Below are 14,554 nucleotides of genomic sequence, written 5' to 3' on the forward strand. Positions count from 1 at the left end.
AAAATACTAATATACCCAAATTTAATAGATGGGACTAAAATAATTAGATATAGGGATATATTAAATGAATTGGGGAAATTAAAAACAAAACAAGAATTGGAACAAGATCTGAATAGACAAGTCGAATGGTGGACGTATCTCCAAATCAGATCAAAATATTTAGAAGATTCTAAAACTAATCAGATTCAATTGGAACAAAATGAATTGGATAAAATAATATATGGGAAGGACCAAAAATTAATTAGTAAAACATACAATTTCTTGTTATGGTATAAAATGGAAGAGGAAATAGTGAAAGATACCATGATTAAATGGGTAAGAAACTTTAACCATACAATAGAATTAGAGAAGTGAGAAAAGATGTGGAGAACAAACATGAAATTGACAATATCGACAGTATACAAGGAAAACCAGATGAAAACGTTCCATAGATGGCATCTACCATCAGCCAGAATAGCAAAGATGTTCCCCAATAACTCACCAAAGTGTTGGAAATGCAAGAGCAATTATGGAACATATTATCATCTCTGGTGGACCTGCCCAGTGGCAAAACAATTCTGGGCCAAAATTAAAAAGTGGTTATAGAAAATAATACAGAAACCAATAAAGGGAGAGCCAGAACAATTTTTATTAGGAATGCCAACAGAAAATTATACAAACGATACACAATATTTAATACTCCATATATTAACAGCAGCACGTATAGCCTATGCCCAAAATTGGAAGAATGAAAATCCACCAACAGAGGAAGAATTAATTAAAAAAATATTAGAATGTGCAGAGATGGACAAACCTACAAAAGAAATTAAAGAGAAAGAGGACTCAGAATATTATAAGGTCTGGAGCAAATGGTATGAATGGTTAGAAAATAGGAACGGTAGATAAACAAAAGTAGAGTAAGATAAAACTAAAATATATGTAAATAATAGGAAATAACTGTCTTGAATAGCTGATAAACAGTGGTATCTATATAAATGTTGTATGTTTTGTCTTTCATTTTAATGTGTTTTAAAAATAAAAAACTTTACGTCAGAAGGTGTGGGTTGCGGCGTCTCAGGCAGATTAGCTGGGGTTTGGCGGCCTGGGGTCTTCTCGTTGGCTTCTCTGCAGTTGGCTTCCTGTGGGGGTGGATTTCCAGATCCATGGCCATTTATGTGCTGTACATGCTTGTATGTGTTCCAGTACTCCCCTGATGCCACAAGCTTGTTGAAGGTCTGGGACATGGAGGAGCTCCAGCCAGTCCCTCAGTTTTCCGGCCAGTCTTCAAAACTGCCACACTAGTTCCTTGGGAGGCTGGCCCACTTGCTTCAATGCCTTGATCTGGGCCTTGGCTTCTACTCTATGGGCCATATCTTTGAACCAGCCTCAGAGCAGTTGGATGAATTCATCAGCATTATCCAGCTCGGGGACTTTCTCATCACATAGTTATGCTATCCACTCTGATGCTTCTCCCTCATTCATGCCATCTGCAATAGTGAAATCAATTCTCTATCAGATGGGTATTGATCCCCATAATTGTAAATATAACTCCAGACTCAATTAAGGAAGTAGGTTAGCCTTTCTGGGTCCCGTCAAATGTTGCTCTAAACTGCAGAGGGGGAGCAGCTGGCAGGGCCGATTGCAAAGTTAGCATGGGCTGCTGGGCTGGTACCAGCTGCGGGGCCATGACTGGCGGCTGGAAGTGCACTGGTTGATGGACTGGCACAGGCTGCAGGATTGGGGCAGGCATCCACTAATATTGCACCCACCCCTGGCCAGGGTAGAATGCCCATCCGGGTGGGATCTGGTCGGCTAGAGGCAGTCTGAGGACTGGCTGCTGGGGTGGAGTACTAGGTCTCAGTTGCAGTCCCTGTAGCACCAAGCTGGGCTAGCTCAGTGTGCTTTGTTGCTTTGCCATCCCAATTCCCATGATGGCTGTCATCTCAGTAGACCGGGCCCAACACATGAGGTTATGGAATGAACCACTCTGTGCCAAGTGAAAGGAGATAGATGCCCATTCAGTGGTGCTGCAGCTTCCTAGCTCAGGAAAGTGAATGTGGGCTGAGCCACGGTCCATTTGGGCTGTTTGGTCCCAAGGGGCTGAGTGGCACTACCCATGCTAAGTTGGCTGAACTGCTCCAAGAGGCCGGCTAATGACTGGCTATGTGATGGTGGCGGAAATCCCCATTCCCGGGAGTGCTTGCGGCATGCTTGTCCCAGTATCCTCCACTTGAGGGCTGGCGTTTGCTCTGTTTTCACCCATCTGCAGTTCTGACAGCATCGCCCTGGTCATCATCTCTTGGAGTGGCAGGACTCCTGCAGTTTCACCCACAGAGTTAGATCTGGTTGTGCGGCTTGCTCAGGCACTGGCTCTTTGGGCTGGTCACCCAGCTGGCATTTCCTTTATGTGGTCTCCTTCCTTCCAACATGGCTTTGGAAGGGGAGTAGATGGTCTTGACATAAATTGCCGAACCAGCCCGTGGCTCCCTCCATGCTACTTTGTCTTCCTCCATCTTTCCTAACTCTTCATGCCGCCTGGTTTCAGGTCGACGCTTGGGGCTCAGCACCCCTGAGTTCGGGGAGCTGGCTAAATTTAAAGGGAGATTTGGGTTAATGTCAGAGTTCCAAGAAACACCCCCAACAAAAGAAGACTCGAGGCTTGAAGTTCCTCAAAGTTCCATTTTATTAGAGATATCATATTGGCACATCTGGGAAAACCCGAATCTGAAAACTTCCAGGTTTTCCCCACCCAAAGAAAAGTCCAAGTCCCTGCCCAGCACCGACATGTCCATCACATGGCCCAATCAAAGCACCATCCCATCTGGAGATGCCTCCCAGTCACACCCCTTCAGATGCAGGGCAAGATGTCCTTGACTCTCTGAGAAAGGAATGTTATTATGACTATATATCTCCCCTGCTCCATACAATCCCCCCTCCCAGTTTCTCACAGTAGTAAATGTGACAGGCCTGAAGGACCAAGGCAAAAGATGGCTTCAAAGCCTGACAGGTTATATGTTGACAATTATCTGTACTACATTTTATCTCTCTAAATTTAAATTTGAAGCTTCTTTATTATGACTGATTAGCTCACAAAATGAACTCTACAATCATTTAAAGTTGTATGCTTAATATTTTTAAAAGTTTCTCACATTATGCAATTTTACTGAAAAATCAAATGACATTTATCATATCATCAAAAACAGAAAAACTACAATACTATCAATGAAATGCAGGGAGCAGAATGAATATGTATTTATGCTGTTATACTATACTGTTACTGTTTTTCCCACAACAACCCAGTCATATGAGTTGGGCTGAGAAAAAGTGGGCCAAGGTCACACAACTAGCTTTCATGAGGTGGGACTAAAGCTCATGGTCTCCCACTTTCTAGTCTGGTCCTTAACCACTAGATCAGGGGTCTGCAACCTTAAATGCTCAAAGAGCCATTTGGATTCGTTCCTCACAGAAAATACCAGAAGCTACAAAACCTCGGTGGGCGTGGCCAACTCGACATTACAAACTCCCACCTAGACACATGACACACACACCCATTACCCCTACACAGGTTTTGTGGTTCTCAATGTTTTCTTTTCTGTGGGGAAATAGGTATCTCTCTGTGTTTCTCTTTTGCTCTCTCTCTCTCTTTCTGTCTCTTTCATCTCCTCTCTCTTTATCATCTCTCTCTCTCTCTCTTGTGTGTGTGTGTGTGTGTGTGTGTGTGTGTGTGTTCCCTCTTGAACCATTTCCAAAAACAGGTGAGGGTTTTTGTTTTTTGTTTTGTTGATGTTTTCTTCTTCCCCTCCTCAAGAAGTCCTCCGTGGACCCAGCTGTTTTGGTAAACTACCGTCCTGTCTCCAACTTACGCTTTGTGGCGAAGGTTGTTGAGAGTGTGGTGGCACAACAGTTACCCCGGTACCTGGATGAAACTATCTATCTAGACCCATTCCAGTCCGGCTTTCGGCCTGGATACAGCACAGAGACAGCTTTGGTCGCGTTGGTTGATGATCTCTGGAGGGCTCGGGACAGGGGTTATTCCTCTGCCCTGGTCCTTTTGGATCTCTCAGCGGCTTTTGATACCATCGACCATGGTATCCTGCTGCGACGGTTGGGGAGTTTAGGAGTGGGAGGCACCGTTTTTCAGTGGTTCTCCTCCTATCTCTTTGGCCGGTCGCAGATGGTGTTGGCAGGGGGGCAGAGATTGACCGTAAGGCGCCTCATGTGTGGGGTGCCACAGGGGTCGGTTTTCTCGCCTTTCCTGTTCAACATCTATATGAAGCCGCTGGATGAGATCATCCATGGTTTTGGGGTGAGGTACCAGTTGTACGCTGATGATACTCAGCTGTACATTTCCACCCCTAACCACCCCAACGAAGCTGTCAAAGTGTTGTCCCGGTGTCTGGAGGCCGTGCGGGTCTGGATGGGGAAGAACAGGCTTAGACTCAACCCCTCCAAGACTGAGTGGCTGTGGATGCTGGCATCCCGGTACAGTCAGCTGCAGCCGCTGCTGACTGTTGGGGGCGAGTCATTGGCCCCAATGGAGAGGGTCCGCAACTTAGGCATTCTCCTGGATGGATGGTTGTCCTTTGAAGAACATCTGATGACCATCTCCAGGAGAGCTTTTTATCAGGTTCGCCTGATCCGCCAGTTGTGCCCCTTTTTAGACCGGGATTCCTTATGCACGGTCACTCATGCCTTCGTCACTTCTCACCTGGACTACTGTAACACTCTCTACATGGGGCTCCCCTTGAAGAGCACCCGGAGGCTCCAGCTGGTCCAGAATGGGTGATAGAGGGAGCTACTCGTGGCTCCCATATAACACCTCTCCTGCGCAAGCTGCACTGGCTGCCTGTGGTCTTCCGGGTGCAATTCAAGGTGTTGGTCACCACCTTTAAAGCACTCTATGGCTTAGGACCGGGGTATTTACGGGACCGCCTGCTGCCACTGTTTGCCTCCCATCGACCCATGCGCTTCCATAGGGAGGGCCTCCTCAGGGTGCCGTCAGCCAAACAATGTTGGCTGGTGACCCTCAGGGGGAGAGCCTTCTCTGTGGGGGCACCTACCCTCTGAAATGAGCTTCCCCCAGGACTTTGACAGCTCCCTGACTCCGGACCTTCCACCGTGAGCTGAAGACGTACTTATTCTTCTGTGCAGGACTGGCATAAAATTAAAAATTATTAGTAATTTTAATGGGGTTTTTTATGGTTTTAATGTGTATTTTAATTAATGGGCCAAATTGAATAGGTTTTTTAAAATCGGTTTTTAGCTGTATATTGTATGTTTTTTATTGTGTTTTTTACCTGGCTGTAAACCGCCCTGAGTCCTTCGGGAGAAGGGCGGTATAGAAATGAAATTAAATTATTCATTATTCATTCTTCTTCTTTGGGTCCTTTTTATGATATAATTTAAATCAAGAGTCATTTCAGGTTCCCAGTTAAATGAAGTTCTTTTGTCCCCATGCTGTAGCTCTCTGTCAGCTGAATCCACTACTGGCTGGCCTCGTTCCTTGCCCTCCCCTCCCAGTCACTCCTTGCCTTGCCTGAGAAGCTCTCAGCCCCGAGACACTGGCTCGTCCCAGCTGCAGCTGGTGCTCCACATCGTAATGGGCTCCAGGAGGAGGAGGGGACACTGTCTCCCCCATTGTGAAGCACACTGAATTTAACTGTGCTGCAAGAGCAGCAGGCAGGCTATGGAGATGGTGAGAGTAGTGCCGTCGGCTGCAGACAGGCCAGTGTCTCAGGGTGGAGAGCAAGTCACATGCCTTCCCAAGTGACCGAGGTGCGTGCAGCACCAACAAGGGCTGGAAGAAGAGGCAAGTACAGGGGCGCTTCACTCCTGCTCTGGAATATGGAGCAAGTCTCCATCCCCCGCCTTCACCCTTACCTTCTCAGAGCAGGCAAGGAGTGACTGGGAGGGAAGGGCGAGGGCCAGCCAATGGTGAATTCAGCTAACAGGGAGCCACAGTAGGGGGACAAAAGAGCTGCATGCAGTTCTGGAGTCATGGGTTGCCGACACCCGCACTAGACTAAACTGGCTCCCAATCTATCAGGTTTTAATCTCGCCTCAAGCAATGTTATTCATATTAATTTGGCACCAACTGAGGCCATAGGATAAAGAAGGAGGGGGTGGCAGTGGTAATTCAGGAACTTTTTTGGTCTCAAAATTTCTAAGTGAGACTATGTGTTTGAGACTGGGCTTGCAGGATCAGTTGGAACGAACAGTTGTACCAACCATCCTCCTTTTTAGAAACCTGCTGGAGGTCCTTTCAGGTTTGGCAATAGAGTTCCCCTTATGGTCCTCGGGATTTCAATCTGCTGTCCTTTGGGATGGCCTCAGAAGCCAGAGCACTGCTAGAGGAAAATAAAGAACAAATCCAACTGAACACAGATCAGAGTTGCTATTAAGGCCTAACTTGTGGCAATAAGAGCATTAAATGCCAGAATTTCTCCACATTTACTGAATTCATAGTGTGTCACCCGACAGTCCTGTTCGAAATCACCCAATTCCTCCTCAAGAACAGCTTGAGTATCTTCTTCAGGATTACATGGAGGAGTTTGTGCAACACCTGACAGATAAAATTGCTCAGTTAGAGTTCAAGCATGGTGCAAGTCCATTACAGATGCCTTGGGAATGGTCTTACCCTGTTGTTATCTGGAAATAGTTTGTTCCTGTTGGACCTGAGGAAGTGGACAGGCTGTTCAGTACTGTTAGCTTAACTACTTATTAGATCCTTGTCCCTCCCGATTATTGAAAAGCTCTGAGATAGTGACATCTGGGCAGTTGCATGCAATGATTAATGCATCATTATTATTAATGCAACACAGTGTTCCTGATACCCTATAAAGAAGCTGTAATTCACCCTCTCCTTACAAAGACATCATTAGACCCCCAGCTTGAGGCTATTTTCCCCATCTTCCCTTTCTAATAATAATAATAGCCTTTATTGTCATTGTACATCATGTATACAACAAAATTGGTTTAGCCCCTACTGGTGCAATCGATAACATAAAATACAAGACAATGTGAATAGTATAGAGAATAATCTTATAGAAGTAATTGGGGAAAAAACTAGTCATACATTTCCATATGTACGTGGAATGATTGTGATTGTGTTTAGGAGTCCGACAGCCCATAAGTAGAAGCTGTTTTTAAACCTGTTTGTCCAGCTGGCTATACTTAGATATCTTCGATATCTGCCCAATGGTAAAAGTGAAAAGAGACACTGGCCAGGGTGTAAATAACCCTTAAGTATCTTCCTTACTCTGCTGAAACAGTGAGACCTGGCGATGTCATCCAATGGTGTTAGAGGGCAATAGAGGGCAACCGATGGTTTCCTGTGCTGAATTGATCACTCTCTGTAATGTCTTCCTGTCCACAGCTGTTAAACTAGTGTACCATACTGTTATACAGTATGTGAGACACTTTCTATCTTGGACCGATAAAAAGTAGTCATCAGCCGTTGTCCCACCTGATTTTTCTGCAGGACTCTAAGGTCTCTGTTAAGCCTTACTAACAACCAGGAAGAATGTGTTGTTTTTCCAGGTGAGATCTTGACTAATGAGTACTCCCAAGAATTTAAAAAAGGAAATCCTCTCCACATGCCCCCGCCCCTTGATATACAGTGGGGCAGGTTCCTCTCAGTCTTCCGGAAATCCAGCACCATCTCCTTTGTCTTGCTAGTATTTAGATGTAGGTTGTTTTTTGAACACCATGTGGATACCTTCTGGACTTCTTCACTGTATTTCATCCCCTCTTATTCATCCCTCTAGGAATGATGGTGAGGAAAGTGGCTGTGCTGTTCAGAGGGTCCTGGATGAAATGTATTACCTGAACTTCTTTCAGTTGGGTTTCAGATTGTGAGACGGAAAGGCATTGTCATGCTTGCTGATGATCTCTGGTGAGAGCAGGGTAAAGATAGTGCATTCATACTCGCTCTCCTTGACTTCTTGGTGACTTTCATACTATTAACCATGGTATCATTTGGAATGGCTGCAGGATTTGATATTTGGAGGCAGAGTATTGTACTAGTTCAGTTCCTTTCTCCATGGCCAGTTCCAATTGGTGCAATAAGTGCAAGAAATCCAGGCCATGGCCACTGCTGCAGGGCTTAGTACCAGGGGTGAAATGCTCCTGGTTCAGACCGTATCGCCCGATCCGGTAGCGATAGTGGCGGGTGGTTTGGAGAACCGATAGCAAAAATCCCTGGCCCTACCCCCTGGCCCAGTTGAGCCACGCAATCATCAGAGGGTTGGGTTTTTTTACTTTTAAAAGCATTTTTTCTTCGGCCAAAAAATGCTTTTAAAAGTAAAAAAAAAAAGCCTTTGATGATCGAGCGGTTCAGCTGGAATTGTCAGAACCCTTTAAAAGCTTTTTTTTAACAACCTCTTCGGCCGAAGAGGTTGTAAAAAAAACTTTTAAAAGGCTCCTCTGGCGATCCCACCTGAGTTGCCTGATTGCCAGAACCTTGAAAAAGCATGTTTTCTACAAGCTCTTAGGCCGAAAAAGTTGTTAAAAATATCCTTTTAAGAGGTTGATATTAACCTCTCCCAGTCTGTCACCACTGGCCTGTAACAGTGTGTGTGCCATCAATCTTTGCACAAAGTTTCTGATGTTTCTATTGACTCTTGTTATTTCTAGACACTTGATTATCCAAAAAATGCCTTTTTGTAGTGAATCCATGCTACATGTAGAGATCTGGATGGGAGATAACAGGCTTCAGTTGAACTCTGCTAAAATGGTATGGCTATGGGTATGAGGAGCTTTGGGATCTGGAAATTTATCATCTTTAGTTCTGGATGGGGACATACTACCCCAGAGAGACCTGGTGCATAACTAGGGGTTTTCTAGACTTGCAAATCCTATTGAAATAGCAGGTCAGGAAATAATAAAGCAGCAAATAACAGCTAGAAGATCTGCAAATAAGAAGCTTGAATTGCTAATTATAGACAAAGTCTCCAATTTCAATCCAATCAGAAATGCTTCTACCAATCCATCAATTGAGAGACTGCAGTGAATCAATCAGTATCTGATAAGGAAGAAATGGTAGAGTTCTGAGTGCAGATTTATTTATTTATTTATTTATTCATATTTTTATACCGCCCTATCTCCCTAGGGATTCAGGGCGGTGTACAGCCATCTAAAAACAACATAAATATACACAGTAAAACATTAATCTAAAAAAACTTATTAAATAGGCCGAATATTTAAAATAGACATAAATAATAAAACCCCAAGTTAAAACCAAATCTAAAATTTAAACAATTAAAATTTAAGAATCTAGTCCAGTCCTGCGCAAATAAATAGATGTGTCTTAAGCTCGCGGCAGAAGGTCCGAAGGTCAGGAAGTTGACGAAGTCCTGGGGGAAGCTCGTTCCAGAGGGTGGGAGCCCCCACAGAAAAGGCCCTTCCCCTGGGCGTCGCCAGTCGGCACTGCCTAGCTGACGGCACCCTGAGGAGTCCCTCCCTGTGGGAGCGCATGGGTCGGTGGGAGGCATTCGGTGGCAGCAGACGGTCCTGTAAGTAACCCGGCCCTATGCCATGGAGCGCTTTAAAGATCATTACCAAAACCTTGAAGCGCACCCGGAAAACCACAGGTAGCCAGTGCAGTCTGCGCAGGAGAGGTATTACATGGGAGCCACGAGGGGCTCCCTCTATCACCCGCGCAGCCGCATTCTGAACTACCTGGAGTCTCCGGGTGCTCCTCAAGGGGAGCCCCATGTAGAGAGCATTGCAGTAGTCCAGACGAGATGTCACGAGAGCATGAGTGACCGGGCCGGTTTAGCTCAGGCTGGTAAAGCCTGTTATTAAGAACACAGAGCCTGCAATTACTGCAGGTTCGAGCCCGGCCCAAGGTTGACTCAGCCTTCCATCCTTTATAAGGTAGGTAAAATGAGGACCCAGATTGTTGGGGGGGCAATAAGTTGACTTTGTAAAAATATACAAATAAAATGAGACTATTGCCTTATACATTGTAAGCCGCCCTGAGTCTTCGGAGAAGGGCGGGGTATAAATGTAAACAAAAAAAAAAATATGTCAGATGATCTTCGAAAGACAGCCGTCCATCCAGGAGAACGCCCAAGTTGCGTACCCTCTCCATTGGGGCCAATGACTCGCCCCCAACAGTCAGCCGAGGCTGCAGCTGACTGTACCGGGATGCCGGCATCCACAGCCACTCCGTCTTGGAGGGATTGAGCTTGAGCCTGTTTCTCCCCATCCAGACCCGTACGGCTTCCAGACACCGGGACAGCACCTCGATAGCTTCGCTGGGGTGGTCCGGTGTGGAAAAGTACAGCTGGGTGTCATCAGCGTACAGCTGGTACCTCACACCGAAACCACTGATGATCTCACCCAGCGGCTTCATGTAGATGTTGAACAAGAGGGGCGAGAGAATCGACCCCTGAGGCACCCCACAAGTGAGGCGCCTCGGGGCCGACCTCTGCCCCCCCGTCAACACCGTCTGCGACCGATCGGAGAGATAGGAGGAGAACCACCGATAAACGGTGCCTCCCACTCCCAATCCTTCCAATCGGTGCAGCAGGATACCATGGTCGATGGTATCAAAAGCCGCTGAGAGGTCTAATAGGACCAAGGCAGAGGAACAACCCCTATCCCTGGCCCTCCAGAGATCATCCACCAACGCGACCAAAGCCATCTCAGTGTTGTAACCGGGTCGGAAACCGGACTGGAACAGGTCTAGATAGACGGTTTCCTCCAGGTACCGAGGTAGCTGACATGCCACCACACTCTCTACAACCTTCGCCGCGAAGCGAAGGTTGGAGACCGGACGATAATTACCTAACACAGCTGGGTCCAGGGAAGGCTTCTTGAGGAGAGGCCTCACCACCGCCTCTTTCAAGGCGGCCGGAAAGACCCCCTCCTGCAAAGAAGCATTTGTAAGCCCCTGGAGCCAGCCTCGTGTCACATCCTGTGTGGCCAGCACCAACCAGGAGGGACACGGGTCCAGTAAACATGTGGTGGCATTCAACCTACCCAGTAACCTGTCCATGTCCTCGGGAGCCACAGGGTCAAACTCATCCCAAACAGTCTCAACAAGACGGCTCTCAGACATCCCACCCTGATCTACCCAATTTTGGTCCAGACTGTCCCGAAGCTGAACGATTTTGTCATATAGATAACCACTAAACTCCTCAGCATGTCCCTGCAATGGGTCATCCCGCTCTCCCTGTTGAAGGAGAGAGCGAGCTACCCGAAACAGGGCGGCCGGGCGGTTATCTGCCGACGCAATGAGGGAGGAGACGTAGCAACGTCTCGCTTCCCTCATTGCCACTAGGTAGGTCCTAGTATAGGACCTAACTAGTGTCCGATCAGCCTCTGAACGACTAGACCTCCAGGAACTCTCTAGGCGTCTTCTCCGGCGTTTCATCTCCCTCAGCTCCCCGGAGTACCAGGGAGCTGGTTGAGACCTATGCCGGGTCAGAGGCCGCAAAGGCACGACACGATCCAAGGCCCCGCCGCGGCTCGTTCCCAAGCCGCGACAAGTTCCTCAGCCGTGCCGTGAGCCAGACCCTCAGGAAACGGCCCAAGCTCCGTCTGGAACCTCTCCGGGTCCATCAGGCGCCTGGGACGGAACCAACACATTGGTTCCGTCTCCCTGCGGTGTTGAGTGGCAGTCAGAAAGTCTAGGCGAAGGAGGAAGTGATCTGACCATGACAAAGGCTCAATGACTACATCCCTCAAGTCCAGCATCTAGATATGGGATAACCCAAAGAAATACAACAAGAATGCAGCTTGGTTAAAGGAGGTGGATAAGAATAAAAAAGAAACTGAAAGAAAGAACTAGTAATAACAGCAGAAATGTAGAGAAAAGAGAAAAGAGCAAGGAAGTTCAAGAATTGGTCAACACCAGTGAAAATGAATTACTTTATTTTTTAGAGTATAAGACACACTTTCCCACTCCCTAAAAGAGGGTAGAAATGTTGCTGTGTCTTATATACCGAATATAGCCATTTTTGGCCTTCTAAAGTCCTTCCCCGCTCATCCCATTTTTGCAAAAAAATGGGCCTGTTTTTCGCAAAAACAGGGCACACAGAGGGTTTTGGAGGCCTGTAGAGTGCTCCTGGGGGCCAGGGAGGGCAAAATACTTTTTCTTTCTTACTTAACTCTTTGAAATCTTGGTGTCTTATACACCAGTGTGTCTTATAGTCCGAAAAATAAAAGCACATGATTTTTAGTTGAAATATCTGACTAGTCTACATCCGTTCATTGCCAAACAATTTAACAACATACTTCAAAGAGGTGAAATTGAAGAGTGGCTAACATCTGGGAAACCCTATCTGATAATGAAAATCCAGCAAAGGGGGCAGCACCAGGCAACTACAGGCCAATTACTTCTTTATCAACAACTTTTAAATTGCTAACTGGTAACTGGTGCTGTCCAATAGCATCTAGTTGAAAACAATCTCTTTCCACCTGAGCAGAAAGTAAACTGCCCCAATAGCAGAGGAACAAACAATCAACTCCTAATTGACAGAATGATTTTAGAAAACTGCAAGAGAAGGAAGGCCAACCTAAATGTAGCATCGATTCACTACAAAAAGGCATTTTTTGGATAATCAAGTGTCTAGAAATAACGGGAGTCAATAGAAACATCAGAAACTTTGTACAAAGATTGATGGCACACACACTGTTACAGGCCAGTGATGATAGACTGGGAGAGGTTAATATCAATATTTCAAGGAGATTCACTGTCCCTGTCATTGTTACTTCTGTCAACAATACTGAATAACTCAGGCTTCAGCTATCAAATATCAAAAACATCTGCTAGACTATCCCATCTTCTTTACATGGATGATCTGAAGCTGTATGGAAAAACACCATCTGAAATAGAATCACTGCTCAATACTGTCCGTATATATAGATATTGCAATAGAGTTTGGCTTGGACAAATGTGCCACACTTACTATCAAACAAGGAAAAATAGTGAAAGCTGAAGGAATCAGATACCCCATGAAAATAACTTTAAGAGTTTGGATGATTATTACTACAAATACCTGGGTATCCTTAAAGCTGACAACAGCAAGCACACTGAAGTCAAGAAAAAGATTAGAGGTAAATGCATCAAGAGAGTGAAGAAGATCTTAAAGTCCAAACTCAATGAAGAAAATACCACCAAGGCTATCAACACCAGGGAAATTCCAGGTGTTAGATACTCAGTAGGAATAGTGGACTGGACTCAAACAGAACTAAAAATAATGATGAAGAATCAGGCCCTTCATCCTCACAGCAATGTTGACAACTGTGCCTGCCAAGGCAAACAGTGAGCATAGAATGTTGCAAGTACAACAGGTAGCTGAAGAAGAAGAAAAGGCTTTGGAAGAATATATGAAGAACAATGAAGATGAACTGAGGTTAGTATGCCAGGGAGGCTTATTGACTACTGGAGAGACCAAACTGGACTACAAGAAAGACCAACTGAAGAACAGAATGGAGGCATGGGAAGGCAAAGCACTCCATGGCTAGTACATTAAAAAATAATAAGGAAAGCAGGTAATAACAAGAACTGGCAATGGCTAATAGCAGGAAAGTTGAAAAAACATACCGAGGGACTAATTCTGGCTGCACAAGACTAATCCTTAAGGACAAATTGAGAAGATAGAAACAAGCAGTAAGTGTTGCCTATGCAAAGAAGTTGAAGAAACAGTGGACCACTTAGTAAACTGCTGCAAGATCACACAGAGTGACTACAAGCAGCAGTAGGAAAAGGTAGCAACAATAGTGCATTGGAAGATTGCAAGAAGTATCATTTGCCTGCAAGCAAGAATTGGTGGGACCATAAAATAGAGAAAGACATAGAAAATGAAGAAGTTAAATTGCTCTGGGATTTCAGAATTCAAACAGATAGGCACCTGCCATTTAATACCCCAGCCTTAACAATTGTCAAAAAGAAAGACAAAAAAGTCTGGATAGTGAATGTGGCAATGCCTGAAGACAGCAGATTGGAAGAGAAAAACTGGAGAAGAAAACAAATTACAAAAGATCTACAAATAGAAATAGAACTACTGCGGCAAAAGCAAGCAAAGGTAGCACCAATAGTAACAGGGACCTTGGGTGCAATCCTAAAACAAATGGAGCACCACTTGAACACAATTGGTATTGACAAATTCTCCATCAGTCAATTGTAAAAGGCAGCTTAACTAGGAACAGCTTCCATCTTGCAACCATATCTCTAGCACCATCAAACATCCACATCTGCCTATATTGGGTCCATGGTAAGGACTTGATAGGTAGATAAAAATGCCAAACCCAGTCTGAACATCTGGCTAATTGTGCGATGATCAATAAATAAATAACTGAAACTATGGGAATTGTGCAGACAGTATTTACCATAGCAACATTATACAAAGCTCTTAAATGAAGAGCCAAAGATTTTTATATTCTAATTTTTAAGTTATATATCCAATGCAAAATTAACAAATTACTCACTAATTGACTTTCCTGGATAAAGCTTTGCCTGAGGATAGCCAGGGATCATCTTTTCATTTTTAGCTCTTAAATTTTCAAGTTCATGTTTGATAATGTATTGACATTCTGCCATTGTAAGAAAATCATGATTATCCTC

The 14,554-nt window shown here is 45.2% G+C and overlaps 1 protein-coding gene across 3 annotated transcripts in view; it reads right to left on the reverse strand.

Annotated features, from left to right (window-relative positions):
• Positions 1 to 14,554, reverse strand: part of ANO10 (anoctamin 10) — a 173,235-nt gene that overhangs the window by 146,053 nt on the left and 12,628 nt on the right. For all 3 annotated transcript variants that reach the window (XM_058181673.1, XM_058181672.1, XM_058181671.1), the window contains exon 4: positions 14,419 to 14,553. In XM_058181673.1, the coding sequence (XP_058037656.1) occupies positions 14,419 to 14,553 (135 nt within the window). The remainder of the gene's footprint in view (positions 1 to 14,418; position 14,554) is intronic.

This window comes from Ahaetulla prasina, chromosome 4, assembly GCF_028640845.1.
Source record: "Ahaetulla prasina isolate Xishuangbanna chromosome 4, ASM2864084v1, whole genome shotgun sequence".
Taxonomy (NCBI): Eukaryota; Metazoa; Chordata; class Lepidosauria; order Squamata; family Colubridae; genus Ahaetulla; species Ahaetulla prasina.